Genomic DNA, 17,705 nt, shown 5'->3' with positions numbered 1-17,705 from the left:
ATTGTGCATTAGGTTATCCACTCTCCATTTTCCACAAAGAGGGAGGTAGATGGAACACGTACGGGGTAGCAAGGACGTGGTCGGTGTCGTCTTTGACATTTAAAAGCCGCTACACACGTTCCGACCCGATCACCCGACACGACCGAACTACCCGACCATTCCTGTCGGGGCCAGCTCTACAGACGTCCCAACCAAATCACTCGACCCAACCCGACACGACCAACTTACCAAATATTCCTCAGTACACAACGTGATCTCGTGGAGTGAAGTTGATTCTGGGTTGTGTTGGCCATGGCTCCGCATTTTTCCAAAAATCAAAAATTGGGTTTGGCTTTAGCCAATTTGGTCCTCATCGAGGATGTAAAAAAAAAAGAGAAGAGTATGGGCGAAGAAGTGGCTGCTCAAGAGACGAAGTTTCACACACATGAATTTACTTAAAGAATTGGATGGAAATGATTTCCGAAACTATTTGAGGATGGACGAAATGTGTTTCATGGAGTTGCTGAGCAAGATCAAACCTCAAATTGATAGAAAAAATACAGTTATGAGGGAATGCGTGAGTGCTGAAGAGAGACTTGTGGTGACGCTCCGTTATTTAGCCACTGGAAGGTCGTTGGAAGACTTGAAGTATAGTGCTGCCATATCTCCACAACTGTTATCAAGAATAATTCCAGAAACTTGTGAAGCTATTTACAACAGTCTGAAGGAATACAGAAAGGTAAGTACAATAAATGTATAGTAAAATATTATTTATTACCATGAAAAAATTCCAAATTTAAATATAATAATCTCTTAAATTAATAATTACAATCAATTGCGTATACAGGTATACCACTGTTTAAAAAATCAGAAAATAGAACCTTTAAATTTATTACCATTAAAAAATTCCAAATTTAAATATAATAATATCTTAAATTAATAATTACAATCAATTGCGTACACAGGTATACCACTGTTTAAAAAATCAGAAAATAGAACCTTTAAATTTATTACCATGAAAAAATTACAAATTTAAATATAATAATCTCTTAAATTAATAATTACAATCAATTGCGTACACAGGTATACCAGTGTTTAAAAAAATCAGAAAATAGAACCTTTAAGAATATTAAAATTACATATTTGGAAACTGGAGAGTAGAGCTTTGTTGAATTTCTTCTGTTATCATTATTTGCTGAGTATTTTGATATGGGGTTTGGAGTGGAATGTGCTGAGGAATATTAATTTGTGTTGTTTGTGGCCTTTGATTGGAACTTGTAGAAGGGGAAGGAGTTCTGGGGTCTGAGGAATATTGGGTAAAGGTAGGGGAAACCGAAGGTGAATGTTGAGGGCGCATAGGGTACTGAAAATGCAATTGTTGTGATGGATATAAATTAATGGTGGAGAAAGGGGTGAGTTTGTTCATTTTCCCGTAAAAAATTACTTCAGCGAATAATTTTTCCGCAATAGCTCGTTGAGTTGCCTCTAGTTTCTGCAGTTGGACTCCCAACGACCGACCGATGATCTCGCTTTCGCTTTCCTGGGTTGATAGCAGAGCTTGGACTGCGTCGATCATTTCCTCTTTTTTTTTGTCAAGACTTTTCCTAAATTTTTTTTTGGTGGTCCTTCAACAGCTGGTGGTAATACAGTTGAGGTTGAAGGAGGTTCTTCGCCTGGTTCACAATCGTCCTGAAAATAATCATACGATTTTTTCATGTTTCAGTTGCCAACATGTGAAGAAGAATGGAAAGAAGTGGAAAAAGATTTTCGTCAAAGATGGAACTTCGATCATGCGGTGGGGGCTGTAGATGGGAAGCATATCGCTGTTCAAAAACCGCCCCATAGCGGATCCTTGTACTACAATTATAAGAAATTTTTCAGTAAAATACTGTTTGCCATCGTTAACGCCAAGTATGAGTTCATGTATGTTAATGCTGGTACTAATGGATGCGTTTCAGACGCCACTATCCTGAATAACTCTCGCTTTTACAAGAAGTTGTCAAATAATTCACTTCACTTACCACTTCCCTCACCATTACCAGGCACAAATAACTCTGTACCTTATGTATTTCTTGGCGATAGCGCGTTTGGGCTGAACAAACACTTCATGAAACCTTACCCACTTAAAAATATATCTCACGATGAACGTATATTCAACTACCGACTTTCTCGTGCAAGGAGGGTGGTTGAAAATGCCTTCGGCATCTCAGCATCTAGATTTAGGGTGTTTCATCAAGCAATTTCTTTGAGTGTTGAAAAGGTGGACATAATTATTTTAGCCTGCTGTGTTTTACACAATTTCTTATTGAACAAAAACCAACGATACGTAAATGAGTCATCATTTGATCGAGAGGATGTTGATAACATCTCGTTTCAGCAAGGTGAATGGAGACAATTACCTTCACTGGTACCTCTTTGTCAATCTACCACGAGGGAACGATATGAAGAAGGGAATAGAGTACGACATATTTTTACACGCTATTTTAATAACGAAGGGAGAGTGACCTTCCAAGAACAGATGATTAGAGTCGGTCTCTAAGTTTTGCATTTATAATATAAAATAAGTACTTACGGTAAGTGGAGTGTCGATGGTTTCGCCTTCTTCCTCCAACGTTTCCGTCCCACTTGAAATTTGTGGCTTTTCAGAGAGAAAACTCAAATATTGGTAATACCACAACTTTGGCACGTATACGTGGTCGCTAGCAGCCCCGGTAGTTTCACTTGCTGATACCTGTGGCGTAACGATAAAGTAATAAATGTCATTGTTTCATTATATTTCACATTATATTGTGTTCTATTCATTAAATTTTGCAGTAATAATTATAACTACTTTGTTAACCTCAAAATTCATAGAATATTTACTAATAAAACGAATGAATGAAAAGATTATTTATCATTTCTTACCTTTTTTTCTTCTCTTTTGTATGCCGTTCGTATATTCTCCAGCTTCTTCTTTAAGGTTGATAACGTTGCATTTCCACTTGAGGTTTTATAAATTTCTAGAAGGGCATTATAAGCCTCGTTCCTCCTATCCCTATTGGAGTAATGGTCATCCTTCATATCCCATAAACACCGGTACTGTCTCCAGCACTCCAGCAATGCCACTGTCATAACTCTCTCTTCATTAGAAACTTGAGCCATTTTAGCACAAAACACGACCTCCAACGACCAAATCCAGGGGTAGACTGAGTCGGGTCGGGATCAGGAGTCGGCCGATAACGGTACACACGCTGCGACGCCACAGAAATCGGGGTAGGGCGGTCGGCGGTTGGATGGTCTTGCAGGACCAACCGCCCGACCGTCGGGTCCGACTGTTTTCGTCGGGCGACAGGCCTACACACCCTCCAACTGTCGGCGCCAACGTAGTTGGTCCCGACAGTTGGGTGGTCTGGTCGGAACGTGTGTAGCGGCTTTAAAAGCCGCTACACACGTTCCGACCCGATCACCCGACACGACCGAACTACCCGACCATTCCTGTCGGGGCCAGCTCTACAGACGTCCCAACCAAATCACTCGACCCAACCCGACACGACCAACTTACCAAATATTCCTCAGTACACAACGTGATCTCGTGGAGTGAAGTTGATTCTGGGTTGTGTTGGCCATGGCTCCGCATTTTTCCAAAAATCAAAAATTGGGTTTGGCTTTAGCCAATTTGGTCCTCATCGAGGATGTAAAAAAAAAAGAGAAGAGTATGGGCGAAGAAGTGGCTGCTCAAGAGACGAAGTTTCACACACATGAATTTACTTAAAGAATTGGATGGAAATGATTTCCGAAACTATTTGAGGATGGACGAAATGTGTTTCATGGAGTTGCTGAGCAAGATCAAACCTCAAATTGATAGAAAAAATACAGTTATGAGGGAATGCGTGAGTGCTGAAGAGAGACTTGTGGTGACGCTCCGTTATTTAGCCACTGGAAGGTCGTTGGAAGACTTGAAGTATAGTGCTGCCATATCTCCACAACTGTTATCAAGAATAATTCCAGAAACTTGTGAAGCTATTTACAACAGTCTGAAGGAATACAGAAAGGTAAGTACAATAAATGTATAGTAAAATATTATTTATTACCATGAAAAAATTCCAAATTTAAATATAATAATCTCTTAAATTAATAATTACAATCAATTGCGTATACAGGTATACCACTGTTTAAAAAATCAGAAAATAGAACCTTTAAATTTATTACCATTAAAAAATTCCAAATTTAAATATAATAATATCTTAAATTAATAATTACAATCAATTGCGTACACAGGTATACCACTGTTTAAAAAATCAGAAAATAGAACCTTTAAATTTATTACCATGAAAAAATTACAAATTTAAATATAATAATCTCTTAAATTAATAATTACAATCAATTGCGTACACAGGTATACCAGTGTTTAAAAAAATCAGAAAATAGAACCTTTAAGAATATTAAAATTACATATTTGGAAACTGGAGAGTAGAGCTTTGTTGAATTTCTTCTGTTATCATTATTTGCTGAGTATTTTGATATGGGGTTTGGAGTGGAATGTGCTGAGGAATATTAATTTGTGTTGTTTGTGGCCTTTGATTGGAACTTGTAGAAGGGGAAGGAGTTCTGGGGTCTGAGGAATATTGGGTAAAGGTAGGGGAAACCGAAGGTGAATGTTGAGGGCGCATAGGGTACTGAAAATGCAATTGTTGTGATGGATATAAATTAATGGTGGAGAAAGGGGTGAGTTTGTTCATTTTCCCGTAAAAAATTACTTCAGCGAATAATTTTTCCGCAATAGCTCGTTGAGTTGCCTCTAGTTTCTGCAGTTGGACTCCCAACGACCGACCGATGATCTCGCTTTCGCTTTCCTGGGTTGATAGCAGAGCTTGGACTGCGTCGATCATTTCCTCTTTTTTTTTGTCAAGACTTTTCCTAAATTTTTTTTTGGTGGTCCTTCAACAGCTGGTGGTAATACAGTTGAGGTTGAAGGAGGTTCTTCGCCTGGTTCACAATCGTCCTGAAAATAATCATACGATTTTTTCATGTTTCAGTTGCCAACATGTGAAGAAGAATGGAAAGAAGTGGAAAAAGATTTTCGTCAAAGATGGAACTTCGATCATGCGGTGGGGGCTGTAGATGGGAAGCATATCGCTGTTCAAAAACCGCCCCATAGCGGATCCTTGTACTACAATTATAAGAAATTTTTCAGTAAAATACTGTTTGCCATCGTTAACGCCAAGTATGAGTTCATGTATGTTAATGCTGGTACTAATGGATGCGTTTCAGACGCCACTATCCTGAATAACTCTCGCTTTTACAAGAAGTTGTCAAATAATTCACTTCACTTACCACTTCCCTCACCATTACCAGGCACAAATAACTCTGTACCTTATGTATTTCTTGGCGATAGCGCGTTTGGGCTGAACAAACACTTCATGAAACCTTACCCACTTAAAAATATATCTCACGATGAACGTATATTCAACTACCGACTTTCTCGTGCAAGGAGGGTGGTTGAAAATGCCTTCGGCATCTCAGCATCTAGATTTAGGGTGTTTCATCAAGCAATTTCTTTGAGTGTTGAAAAGGTGGACATAATTATTTTAGCCTGCTGTGTTTTACACAATTTCTTATTGAACAAAAACCAACGATACGTAAATGAGTCATCATTTGATCGAGAGGATGTTGATAACATCTCGTTTCAGCAAGGTGAATGGAGACAATTACCTTCACTGGTACCTCTTTGTCAATCTACCACGAGGGAACGATATGAAGAAGGGAATAGAGTACGACATATTTTTACACGCTATTTTAATAACGAAGGGAGAGTGACCTTCCAAGAACAGATGATTAGAGTCGGTCTCTAAGTTTTGCATTTATAATATAAAATAAGTACTTACGGTAAGTGGAGTGTCGATGGTTTCGCCTTCTTCCTCCAACGTTTCCGTCCCACTTGAAATTTGTGGCTTTTCAGAGAGAAAACTCAAATATTGGTAATACCACAACTTTGGCACGTATACGTGGTCGCTAGCAGCCCCGGTAGTTTCACTTGCTGATACCTGTGGCGTAACGATAAAGTAATAAATGTCATTGTTTCATTATATTTCACATTATATTGTGTTCTATTCATTAAATTTTGCAGTAATAATTATAACTACTTTGTTAACCTCAAAATTCATAGAATATTTACTAATAAAACGAATGAATGAAAAGATTATTTATCATTTCTTACCTTTTTTTCTTCTCTTTTGTATGCCGTTCGTATATTCTCCAGCTTCTTCTTTAAGGTTGATAACGTTGCATTTCCACTTGAGGTTTTATAAATTTCTAGAAGGGCATTATAAGCCTCGTTCCTCCTATCCCTATTGGAGTAATGGTCATCCTTCATATCCCATAAACACCGGTACTGTCTCCAGCACTCCAGCAATGCCACTGTCATAACTCTCTCTTCATTAGAAACTTGAGCCATTTTAGCACAAAACACGACCTCCAACGACCAAATCCAGGGGTAGACTGAGTCGGGTCGGGATCAGGAGTCGGCCGATAACGGTACACACGCTGCGACGCCACAGAAATCGGGGTAGGGCGGTCGGCGGTTGGATGGTCTTGCAGGACCAACCGCCCGACCGTCGGGTCCGACTGTTTTCGTCGGGCGACAGGCCTACACACCCTCCAACTGTCGGCGCCAACGTAGTTGGTCCCGACAGTTGGGTGGTCTGGTCGGAACGTGTGTAGCGGCTTTAAAGCGCAAAGATATCTAGACCAAGCGAAGGTGAAGGGAGAAGAACGCTGACCCTGAGGTGGCAGAAGAGCAAAGACCCTAAACGAATGCTATGGGGAGGGGTACTGGTGCATCTTCGCGTTGCTGCGGAAACCGGCGCAAGAGACCCTTAATGGAACATGCAGAAATGCTCATATGAATAAAATATAACGATAGCGGTAAACGAACCGCAGACCATTAGCATTCCAAGCCAACCCACAGCCATTCTCGGCAGTCTCTCTACCTTGAAAGAAACATCATTTGAAATTAAGGGTCTATATTTTTGCTCGTACGAGTGTAACTCGTTAGGGAGACGCTTACAACAAACAACCCGAGATTCCACCCTTGAAGTTGTTTTTGGTTTCTACTACTTTACCGGCATAGGCCATAAAAATGAATATGTAAGCCTTTGCTTTAGCTCACACGAAATAAATACTATTTAACTGCTGGGAAAAAATCCACTACGTGATTGCCTCACGAGTTCGTCGTCCTAGCAGTCTAAACGCTCGCGCTGGTGCCTCTGCAGTTGAGGTAGATTTCTACCCTTTCCATATTTAAAAGTTCTATTTCAGTTTCCAATTTGATAGAGTGCATTGCCGCAGGGCGATTTTCGTTTTTGTGATTTATTTTTAGTAATAGGAACAATGTAAACATTTACTTTCATGAAAAGTTTTGAAATATTTTTTTTCTCGTAGAACATACGTAACTTCGATATTCATGTACTTTTATGCACCTCGGAAATTGAAATCTACCTTTCGGTCATTTAAAAAATCAAAGAATGGGTAAACTTTAATTTTAAAAAGCTAATTGTTATGCGAATACGTTCTCTCTATAAAAATTACAATGATATATACCCATTAAATTTTTTGCCCGTGACGAGATGCATAAGACGACTGTTTCGCCGTCCTACTGAGGTTTCGCGTGTTCTTCTTTCTTTTCACCGTAGAAGCTAAAAGTTTAGGTTTTAATAAAGTTCAATGATTCACTGTCGCAGTCGAATAAATAATGAGTAAAGCGAATAATGACGCGACCCGATAGAGCTCCGGTAGAATTCCATACATATGCTTGAAGTTCAGCGTTCTAACTTTTTTGCGTCGATTGTAAGCCGCCACCTTAATTAACTTAAAAACTTTAGATCGATATTTACTCATATTAAGGAATTATAATTCTATCCTAAAATGTTATAAGGTAATTTCCAGTACATTCAACATGAAAGAGACACTATTCATCCACATAAAGTCCTCTGGGTGGTTTAGCTCATTAAAACCGAAAATTTCATATTTTAAATAAATAGGTACGTGCCAATGTTCTAAAAAATTAGCAGACTCATTCACGAAAAGTATTACAAATACTAAATTGTCCCCGCATACTTTCCGTGCAATAAAATATTAAGTGACACGGCTCCATAAGATAGGAGAGTTAGAAAAACTCAAGAAGATTACACCAATAAAAAATGACGGTCGCCACAAAACAGCTACGGAAGTATGTGAGTTTGTTTTCGCGCGAGGATTCCATTCCACTTTCCAATGACGAAAAAACTGCATTTTGCACGGGTGCGGCACAAAACTAGTTCACCCTTGTTTGGTGCGGATTTATGTCCCTCGAAATCGGGGAGAGCACAAAGTGGACAGCTGAGAACCTAAATACTTCGGAACCACTCTTCGAATGCGACTCAGTGACTCCGGCAGCTGAATGAAATATTTCATTTTTCCACATCCAACCGGCATTTATCCCTAGTGAATGTCTGAAAATTTCCAAATAATTACTCATAACTTATATCCACCAAACGAGGTCAAGAGAGAAAAAAATTACTAGTTATCTAAAATTACCCAATATTGCAATAGAGACACCTGAAAAAATTCACCGAATCCTACCTGAAACCACAACTTACCCATCATGAAGTAAAATACGACAAGCTTGGTTCATAGGCAACAAAAAAACTATTCATTAAAACTAATATTTAGTAAATGCAGGAAATACAAGCACCCTATTCAAAAAAATCTATTTCTCTCCTAAATTAACCTGCAGCACTGAATATGACCGTACCTTACTCTCAGGAAGTTAGAACTAAATTAATATACAATTTACCCAATAATCAACCCTGAAACTATTTTCGAAAGGTATGCATTCACTTCCTCCTCTATTAGCAAAGAAATGATCTTTGCTGCTCGTCTAATCACATGAGGTGACGTTAGTTCGACTTTGAAAAGTCAAGATGGATAATTCAAATTCTGAAGAATTGTTAACTGGAAGAAAGGTCAAGATTTTTCTCAATATTTCATTAGATCACGAATCAAAGTAGTTGCATTGACAATCACCATCTCGTGAATAATAAACCTTTCACGAAAACACTTAAAAGAACTTCTCCACTCATTATAAAAGTAAAAAACAAAATAAAAGCGCCAAATATTTATGAGAGATAGAGAATGCAGAAGGGAAAATGGGGACTTGGATTTATAAGCGGAGTGTTTATCTTGAGGATGGGGACGTTCACAATGTGATGAGAAAAGGAATCATTTTCTTAAGGATCTTATTCAGACGTCCTCTTTAATAATTTCCTAATGCCCATTTCTCGATGAATAACAAAAAATCTTAAAATAAATCAAAATCAAAAAGTCAAAATACACTCACTTTATTAGACACAGCTTGAGAAGAGATATTACAATATCATTCATTCTATGTTTCAGTACCAACAACAACTTTAAAAAATGAAAGGCACGACGTAGACGGAATGCACTGGATGTAAGGAAAAAAAACTCCAATAGTAAATGACCCGGAATTGAGTTATTCCCATAACGGGAATCATTTCATTTGTTCACAGGCGAATGAAGGGCGATAATTCCATGAATTTTTTTATATAACTGACATGAACGTGATTCTCCCTAATACTGAAAAAAACATAATACGTTCCAAAATTCCACAGCTTCCTCCGACATAAGAGGCCTTATTGGAAGGAAGTTGATGTATTTACATACTTAACAACTCAGGGTAGGATACTTCACATTGGCCTCTCATTTAAAAAGTAATTACTGATCCATATTCGTCTCAAGAAAGGTAACTGTACTAACAAACATCCATTTATCGACAATTCTTGTAATCCTCCTCAATCGCAATCAACAAGACTGCCCCAATTTGTAAAAATCAACTCAGGTACATTATATGACAGATCGGCGAGACAACCAGCGATTTTGAATCGGGATAAAGGGGAGAAAAGTATTGTGATTCAAGTTAAGTCCTCAACATTGAAATTACCATAATTATGCAAAGAATGACAAGCGTAATATTTATATTAATTCAGCTTTAGGACCCTGGATACTCCGATGACCCCAGATCACACGACGAAATTCAGTCAGAAAAATAACTGTTGGTCACCAGGTGACTGTAAACGCAGGCTTAAACTACGTAGCATTCGGTGTACGCATGGTGAGATAAACTACTAGGAAACTCCTCAGATGAAGGTAGCGGTATGTCATGTAGATGAACTGTAGCAGGAATTTAAGGATAAATAAAAAATATGAACTCATAGAAAACACGACGTGAAAAAGATCCTTGAGTGCACACGGACTTGGAATGTGTGGCTACTGAGGGATTTCAAAGACAAGGTCACAGTTAGCTAAGGTGGAACCATGTCATATTCGTTCGGGGTAAGTGCCAACAGTGGTAAAGTTTGTGTTTTTACACGGCTTGTGCTCAACAAGTCCTTGTAGTACCATAAAATAATTTAGCTCAAAGGTAAGCGTAAAGAACATCAATTTTCTACTGACTGAAAAGTAACGTTCTAATCTCAGGTGGACTTCATAAAGCACACCTAAAACTGCATATTCACAGAAAGTAGTAGGACAAAGGAACCCCACAAAATCTTAACGAGTGAACAAGAGCGAAGTGAGGAATGGTATTTTTGTTGCTATAATACTTTCCAAGGGACTGTTTTTATTCCCAAAATATTTTTGAAAATGTATCAGTCAATGCATCAGGAAACAACGCTGAGGTATCTTTTACTAATTCCCAGTAATTTCTGCGCCTAATTTGGCGAAGTCTGCCACAAGTGCTGATAAAAACTGACATAAAGGGTTCATGGTGAAACAAAACCCAGTACTATTCCACAATTTTTTATTTTAACTGTCAACTATTTTCGACGTTTACGCCGTCATTATCCACACTAACAGAGCAATAGCGTACAACGTTCAGCCTTTGTTGGGTAAATAATTGCTCTGTCAGTCTTGATAATGACGGTGTAAACGTCGAAACTAGTTGACAGTTAAAATAAAAGTTTAAGGAATAGTACTGGGTTTTGTTTCACCATGAACATTTCATCGTTCCACCAAGTAACGCCCAAATCAGTTGATTTTATTGATAGAAAGGGATTTTTTTACAATAATGAACAATGAACAGTAACAAAAACGGTGAACTTAAACCGCCAACCATAGTTTACAGCATTTTTCCAAATATGCACACGCCTTTCACCAACAAAGTTAAATGAAATAAATTGACGGCTAAGTATGAAGTTTATTGTCACCGCTTTTATAGTTACGGAGATTTTAAGAAATTAATTTTTTAGCAATACTCAGTCTTTTTCGCATCTGAAATAACACTAAGCTCCCCTCAAAATGTTGGAACGGCGCAGAGCAACGGGTAAATTTTCTTCTATATAAACATAGTTCGCAATCAAAACGCAATTTATCCGGCTATGCCATTATGTCGGCGATCACCAAGGGACAACCGGAAGCAACAAAAAGGGGTCCCAAAACTTTTCCTCAGCCAAGGGCCCCAAACGACGCCAGACTTTCCTTGACTCCACGATTCGATCTCCTTCGAAATGATTTTTCAGCGACAGCCTCCGAAGCTGGCACAGTGGATGAATAAGAGTGAAAATAAAAGAGTCGACTGACCTGCTGAGACAACGAAGAGTACGACGAGCGCGAGGGTCGTCAAGGCGACGAGGCTCCGGCAAGGGCCGCTGGTCCCCATGGCGACTGAGGTTCTCCTCTTCTACGGCGTTATTCGAAATTCCTTTTCCAGGGGTGAATCCTTCCTCGCGGGCCAAAGCGAAATGTTTCCCGTGAGCTCTCGTTCCCGGAGCGGACAGGGGAAAAACCTCTAGGGCGTACGAATTATCTCGGGAGTTCCGCGGAGCAGGTTGTCGACGGTCCCTGAGAGAGAAGAGGAGGAAGAACGACCTGGGTGTTGGACGGAAGCCGAATGACCGCGGAGAAGAGTCGCCCGCCGGTGTTATAGGAGGGATCGGAAGGTGGGGAAGGGGGAGGGAGGTTGATTGGTGGTGTGGGGGAGCGAGGGGGAGAATGGGGGAGGAGGGCGAGGTAGGGGAGGGTTAGGGGAAGGGGGCGAAAACGAGGGCGGGGGAGGAGGAATGGGGAGGAGGGGAATAAATGGAGGGGAGGGATGAGGATGGTATCCGCGGATGCACACAGAGGACGACGAATAGGGGTTGAAAATTAGAGAGGGTGGGAAATCGAATGCGTCAACCCCTTTTTGGATAATAGAGTGAACTCGTTTAACATTCAATGGAGGTTTTTAAAACATAGCGATGGGAGAAGCAAGAAAGAAATTATCCGCAGAATAGCCCAGGGAAAGGGACCATTTCACCAAAAGAAAGATCTACCAGCAACGGGAACTTTAAACGTAGAGGTAAGGAATCAGTTTATCACAACCCACATTTGGAGAATGTTTCTCTACGGAAGTGACGTATGAACAATGACAGCTGCAGATAAATTAAGGGTAGAGGCCTTCAAAATGTGGTGACACAGAAGTATGATGAGGATCAAATGGATAGACCGAGTTAGTAATGAGATTGCCCTAATAAGAGTACGAGAAAGAGAAGTTTCGTGAAAAACTTAACAAGAAGACGGAACAATATTTTAGGCCATATCTTGAGACATGATGGCCTGATGAAGACAATCGTCGAGGGACAAGTAGATGGAAACAACGGAAAAGGAAGACCTCGAATGAAATACATGGAGCAGGTAAAGAAGGATGTGGAAGAGAAGAAATACTTAGGCGTGAAAAGATTAGCCGATAGTAGAATTGAGGGGAGAGCTACGTCAAACCAATCTTAGGATTCTTAAGCAGTGATGATGATGATGATGATAAAAGTTTTAACTTACACCGAAAAAGATGGATGCGAGACAAGGCCTTAGGGAGCCGTTCTGGGTTGCATCTAATATCTTATCCCCGAAATGTTTGAGTGATACGGTTATAAGTACACTTCCTTCGCGCGAAATCCCCGACATGTACCCCGTCCACGAATAAGTGTGGCCCAAAAACATTTTCTGGCCAAGGCTTTGAAGCGAGAGACAGAAATATTCATGTTCCACTGGGAAACAAAGAAATTGTGATTTTCATGATAATATCAAAATAGAATCTATCCAAAACATTATACGATATCGACCACTGTTTAAAAAATACAAATTTCTATTCAATATTTACCCGGTTTCGGCTGCATTATGGGTCATTCCTCCTCTGCCAACCTGAAAGTTGCAAGACTTATTTACAACTGGCTTCATTTTTTTTACCACAGAGGAGAAGGCATGTTTGTGATGGCCCCACTTGTCAATGACTAGAAAGGACTTCAATTACTAAATTTGCGAGGTCAAAGTGTGGTTCCAGGGCTTGTCAGTTTAGTGAGATTTTCATTAAACTTACCTATAATATTGTGCCATTTTAACCAGAACCTAAAAAATCGCATCATAATACAAATATTCGAGATAGCAGTCACACGTAGGTATCTCCCAATATTATCTCCTGAGCTACAAGGAAATTTGTGCAGCGACTCGCTTAAAAAATGCAAATTGGGCTACATTCGATCAAACCAATAAAAAAAGCATTAAGTGAAAAATTTAATCTTATATTGACTAATCCGATATACCTTAACCTCGCTTTCTAAGATAATGGTGTAAGTATTATTTACACACGTCTTAATGAAAATTCACGAAAATGAATCCACCGGCTACATCTTTTCCGCGTCAAGACAAAAGATTCAGCCTTCACTTATCGCGAAAATTATGAATGAATCAAGGGAATCGGCGTGCTAAAACGTCAAAATCCAGAAATCGTGTTACCTGAGCCTGAGGATGTATCTGCCCTTTTATAGACAGCGCAAAAACATAGACACTCAATTACGATTTTCCCGCTGACTAAAGTTACGGCTATGAGAAACGTAGGAAAGACTAGGATAAACTATACGCATAATTCATCACATTTCATTGAAGGAATTTATATGAGAAAAAAGACTTGTTGTTTTTCACCAGCATTATTGTTCACGAAGATTACCCGTGATGACATCATTCCAATGATTGGATTTTCCACATTTTGCAGTGCATTTGACAAAGAATGAATTAATGATTTTTAGACTATGCGTTAAACAAGGATATCGACAGAAATTCAACGCATATGTGCATCACGGTGATACAAATAGTACCTATCATCATAATCACATAGCAGGGTACAATAAAAATTATAAAATATGATAAAGATATCAAAATTAAAAAAGATGCATACAATACCAAAGAAGCGAAATAAGTCGTTCTAATGCGCACTTAAAGTGTTCTTAAAACAACCTAAGCTTCACATGAAGCACGTTTATCACAAATCTCACTTTTCCTCCTCCCTTCTTCCCCATTCTTTTGCACAGCTGTAGTCCTCGCACTACGCCAAACGCAAATGCATAGCGGCGGCAGGCAAGGTTGTATGCAGAAGTCGGCCCAATGATTTATTAATCCATTTCAGTGGCGTACACAAGAGGATATGGCGTTAAAATACCTTAGGCTTCAGAACCCAAAAAGGTTTTAAAATTGATCATTTCTTTAACACTCTTGATAAAATTTACCACTTTCTATTTACAGTAATATATTTATGATATAAAATGTATCTCACTTGGATTTTGTGAATCAAAATTCCTTTTGATAAAGCTAACTATTACACTGAAAATGGTTTTTTCAAAAAATCATAATTAAACCCCTCATTCCTGTGTTGTTTTTTGGCTACCATAATGGGCCCAGAGGTAGGGCACTACCTTTTTCGCCACTTTCATAATTTATTTTAATACCAAATTTCATACTAATCATGGTTAAGTAAAGGTCAAGTGATACGAATCCTACAACGAAAATGCTTGGAATACTAATAATGACGCATGTCACGACTATCACAAATTACATATATTTGGATTATAGCGAGTCTTTAATCGCATCACAATATGAACAACTACAATGACGCAAGCAATAATACATGGTACTGTATATTTTCCACCTGCCTCAGTAATTTTTTAATATACTGCTAGTTGAGTATTATAATTATTTTATTATCATTGAAATGTCAGATGGTAACAATGAGTCTATTTGACACGGTCGAAAATGCTCACATAATTAACTGTAATTCAAATTTCGTTTCTCACACCTCCAAGATTTTTGGGTTTTCTCCCCTCTCCAGCCTCGGATCCATAACGACCTCAACCTTTAGTTATCCATACTCAAGGCTTCGAGTGAATTTAAAGCCGTAGCATTGCTTTCGTCTAATGTAATTTGATACCATTTTAAGTAAACAAATCAAAATAAAATTATTACAAATTTTAAATTTGCTTGCCGAAAGTTGGCGTTTCATAATCGGCACCATTTCAGGTTTGCAAAAAGCTACAATTTACTTTACATATCATAGATACTGGAAGCGTTTTCCTGTAAACTAGTATTTAATTAAAACTTTAGTAAGCATTAATGAATGCTTAATAAAGTTCTAATCCATAGCATTAATGAAAGAATGTAATTCGGCTCATGATAACATAAGACTGATTTTAGGCTGAGAAAGAACCAATACGCAATAAAATTGTAAACAAGTCTTAAATTAACGCTCACTTTACCAAAGGCCTTGTTCTCACAGAACAAGATGATCGAAAATTGGACTCGGACCAAACAGCCTCCGGAAAGGAAGAACAAAAATGAGCCATCAAGGTCCTCTTAACACTTAACCACGACAAATATCCACAGAATTGGACTAAATTCATCTTTCCAACGCAAAAATTGAATTGATCTTCCGTGATTCCATAATTGGCCATAGAGAGATTAAATATATTTCGATTGGAGGCCAGTTCGCAGCGAATTCAAAGCATTGCAGGTCACCGGAAAATATAATTCCAACACAGAGTGGGATTCGAACAACAAGAATTTAGGTCATCCAACGACCTCGCCAGCTTGTTAAGCTCTTCCGACTGGCTTACAATACCCCAGAGACCCATTAAAATTATCAGCATTCATGACCAAGGAGGAATTTGAACCCGCGGCAACGGTTAAATGAAAGCGTTCGCAAGGCGGTGAGAAATCCCCCGACGAGATCGTCATCTTACCCCGAATTTAAGTTTCATCAGGATGCTGTAACCGAGGAAAAATCAAAGTAAGCAAAAGACTAAAAAATGTTCAAGTTCAGAAGGATAAAAGATTCTGTGACTCACCATTAGGTGAAGAAAATCCCAGATGATGATTAAGTGTGTCATTTGCAATGAACACTTCCTCTCCCTCGGATAAACGAGAAAAAATATGAAAGTAAATAAGAAAGATGTTAAGAAATGTTAGATGGAATGAAAGGGAATAGGCCTTGTTCTGAATTCAGGATGGAAGTACATGAAGGAAGGGGAGGCCGCCAGAACGCTTCTTAAGTACTCCATGGAAATCTACCTTAATCGGTAGAATACTTTAATAATAATAATACAATGAAAAAATCCTGAACTTCCGGGCAGTTAAATCACTAGTTACCCTAAAGCAGAGCATTTACAATTCCTCAGCAATGGATTTTTTCAACTTTCAACAACAAAAAATAGATAATTTTCAACGTTCATCAAATACGTAAGTTACGGCGAAAAGTTTGAAAAATATTTGTTATTAAACCAACTTGCAGCAACCTGTTTTTAACTTTTGGTGAAAAGTTAAGTATTCAAATTGACTTAAAAACCCAAACAGGAGAAATAAAAAAGAAAATTTCAACTAATTTTGCGGTCCGAAGGGTCGGTACTCAGTATACGAAAGAAAATCCTCTTTAGGAAAATCTATGGCTCTGAAACTGATTAAGAAGGGCTCTTTCTCTTGGAAAATGTATTGAATTCGTCAATTTGAATCAAATATACTACCACACTCAACTAATATCGCTAATTCCTACACTAAGGAACAACGTCTCTTTCATAGAGGAAAGTACGTTTTCCCATTCAAAGAATTTGAAAGCTCAGTACAGAATGATATGCTCCAGAAATATCTCATTGGAGAGACATGATTCATGTATTGTTACAAATACTCTCCCTTGAGTCTCCTACAGCAAAATTTCACACTAGGATGCGATTATTCTGTTATTTCACTTTGGGAATAAAATACCCATACATTACCTCGATAGTCGTATACAATAACCCACTTTCAAGTAGAAAGAGTTTATTTCAAAGCTGGATTTTGGATTCAACAGGGAAGCAAAGTCACCACGACGAGGTTAGTGACCAATAAAAACTCAAATACAAGTAGGTAGTAATGAACAACTACCAAGAAATAAGACCAACAGAAAATGAATAATTTTAGTTGAAAAAACATATCTTTACGCGTACTGTATCGAAATACTTACCGAATTTCTATTAATGAGTTGCAGAATTATGGTCAGAACAGTCGAGAGAGAATTTAACCATAACCAAGGAAACACAGATGTTTCACCACTTCTATACACAAGCGAGAACTTGAGATAGTAAATAACAGAAAATAAATTGCACCATAATTGGTAATGGCAGAACAAAAGCTTAGTTTACCGTTCATCAAAACACGAAACGGTTAAGCTTTTGGAAGGTTGATTCTAGCTTAATGTGGTGTGATTAAAAATGCTATTTTCAGAGGCTAATTTAAGTAAGTTTTCCAGGGAAGGCCGCAGGGACCGCCCCGTTTCATTGGGGGGGTATTCAATAGCTCATACAATTGTTTGTGAAAAATTGCTAGCAAGTTTTGATTTACAATACCTTCCTTTCAAAAATAAA

General features: G+C 38.5%; 5 protein-coding genes across 5 annotated transcripts in view; 2 read left to right on the top strand and 3 right to left on the bottom strand.

The window, feature by feature from the left end:
* Positions 1-11,903, bottom strand: part of LOC124156371 (agrin) — a 192,713-nt gene extending 180,810 nt beyond the window's left edge. Inside the window, exon 1 of the mRNA XM_046530899.1 lies at positions 11,593-11,903. Coding sequence (XP_046386855.1) covers positions 11,593-11,671 — 79 coding nt within the window. The 5' untranslated portion in view covers positions 11,672-11,903. The remainder of the gene's footprint in view (positions 1-11,592) is intronic.
* On the top strand, positions 118-2,558 carry LOC124156373 (putative nuclease HARBI1). The gene is made up of 2 exons (XM_046530901.1): positions 118-718; positions 1,703-2,558. The coding sequence occupies exons 1-2, from the start codon at positions 425-427 to the stop codon at positions 2,516-2,518; spliced, it is 1,110 nt and encodes a 369-aa protein (XP_046386857.1). The 5' UTR covers positions 118-424; the 3' UTR covers positions 2,519-2,558.
* Positions 798-3,393, bottom strand: LOC124156374. The gene is made up of 3 exons (XM_046530902.1): positions 2,884-3,393; positions 2,552-2,710; positions 798-1,668 (listed from the first exon to the last, which is right to left on the bottom strand). Exons 1-3 carry the CDS (start codon positions 3,118-3,120, stop codon positions 1,552-1,554), a joined length of 513 nt encoding a protein of 170 aa, XP_046386858.1. The 5' UTR covers positions 3,121-3,393; the 3' UTR covers positions 798-1,551.
* On the top strand, positions 3,405-5,850 carry LOC124156372 (putative nuclease HARBI1). Its single transcript, XM_046530900.1, has 2 exons — positions 3,405-4,010; positions 4,995-5,850. The coding sequence occupies exons 1-2, from the start codon at positions 3,717-3,719 to the stop codon at positions 5,808-5,810; spliced, it is 1,110 nt and encodes a 369-aa protein (XP_046386856.1). The 5' UTR covers positions 3,405-3,716; the 3' UTR covers positions 5,811-5,850.
* LOC124156375 lies at positions 4,090-6,667 on the bottom strand. The gene is made up of 3 exons (XM_046530903.1): positions 6,176-6,667; positions 5,844-6,002; positions 4,090-4,960 (listed from the first exon to the last, which is right to left on the bottom strand). The coding sequence occupies exons 1-3, from the start codon at positions 6,410-6,412 to the stop codon at positions 4,844-4,846; spliced, it is 513 nt and encodes a 170-aa protein (XP_046386859.1). The 5' UTR covers positions 6,413-6,667; the 3' UTR covers positions 4,090-4,843.
* Positions 11,904-17,705: the final 5,802 nt, after the last annotated feature.

This window comes from Ischnura elegans, chromosome 3 (assembly GCF_921293095.1).
Source record: "Ischnura elegans chromosome 3, ioIscEleg1.1, whole genome shotgun sequence".
Lineage (NCBI taxonomy): Eukaryota > Metazoa > Arthropoda > Insecta > Odonata > Coenagrionidae > Ischnura > Ischnura elegans.
The sequence above is the reverse complement of the archived record's forward strand: the minus strand, read 5'-3'. Positions and strand labels throughout refer to the sequence as shown.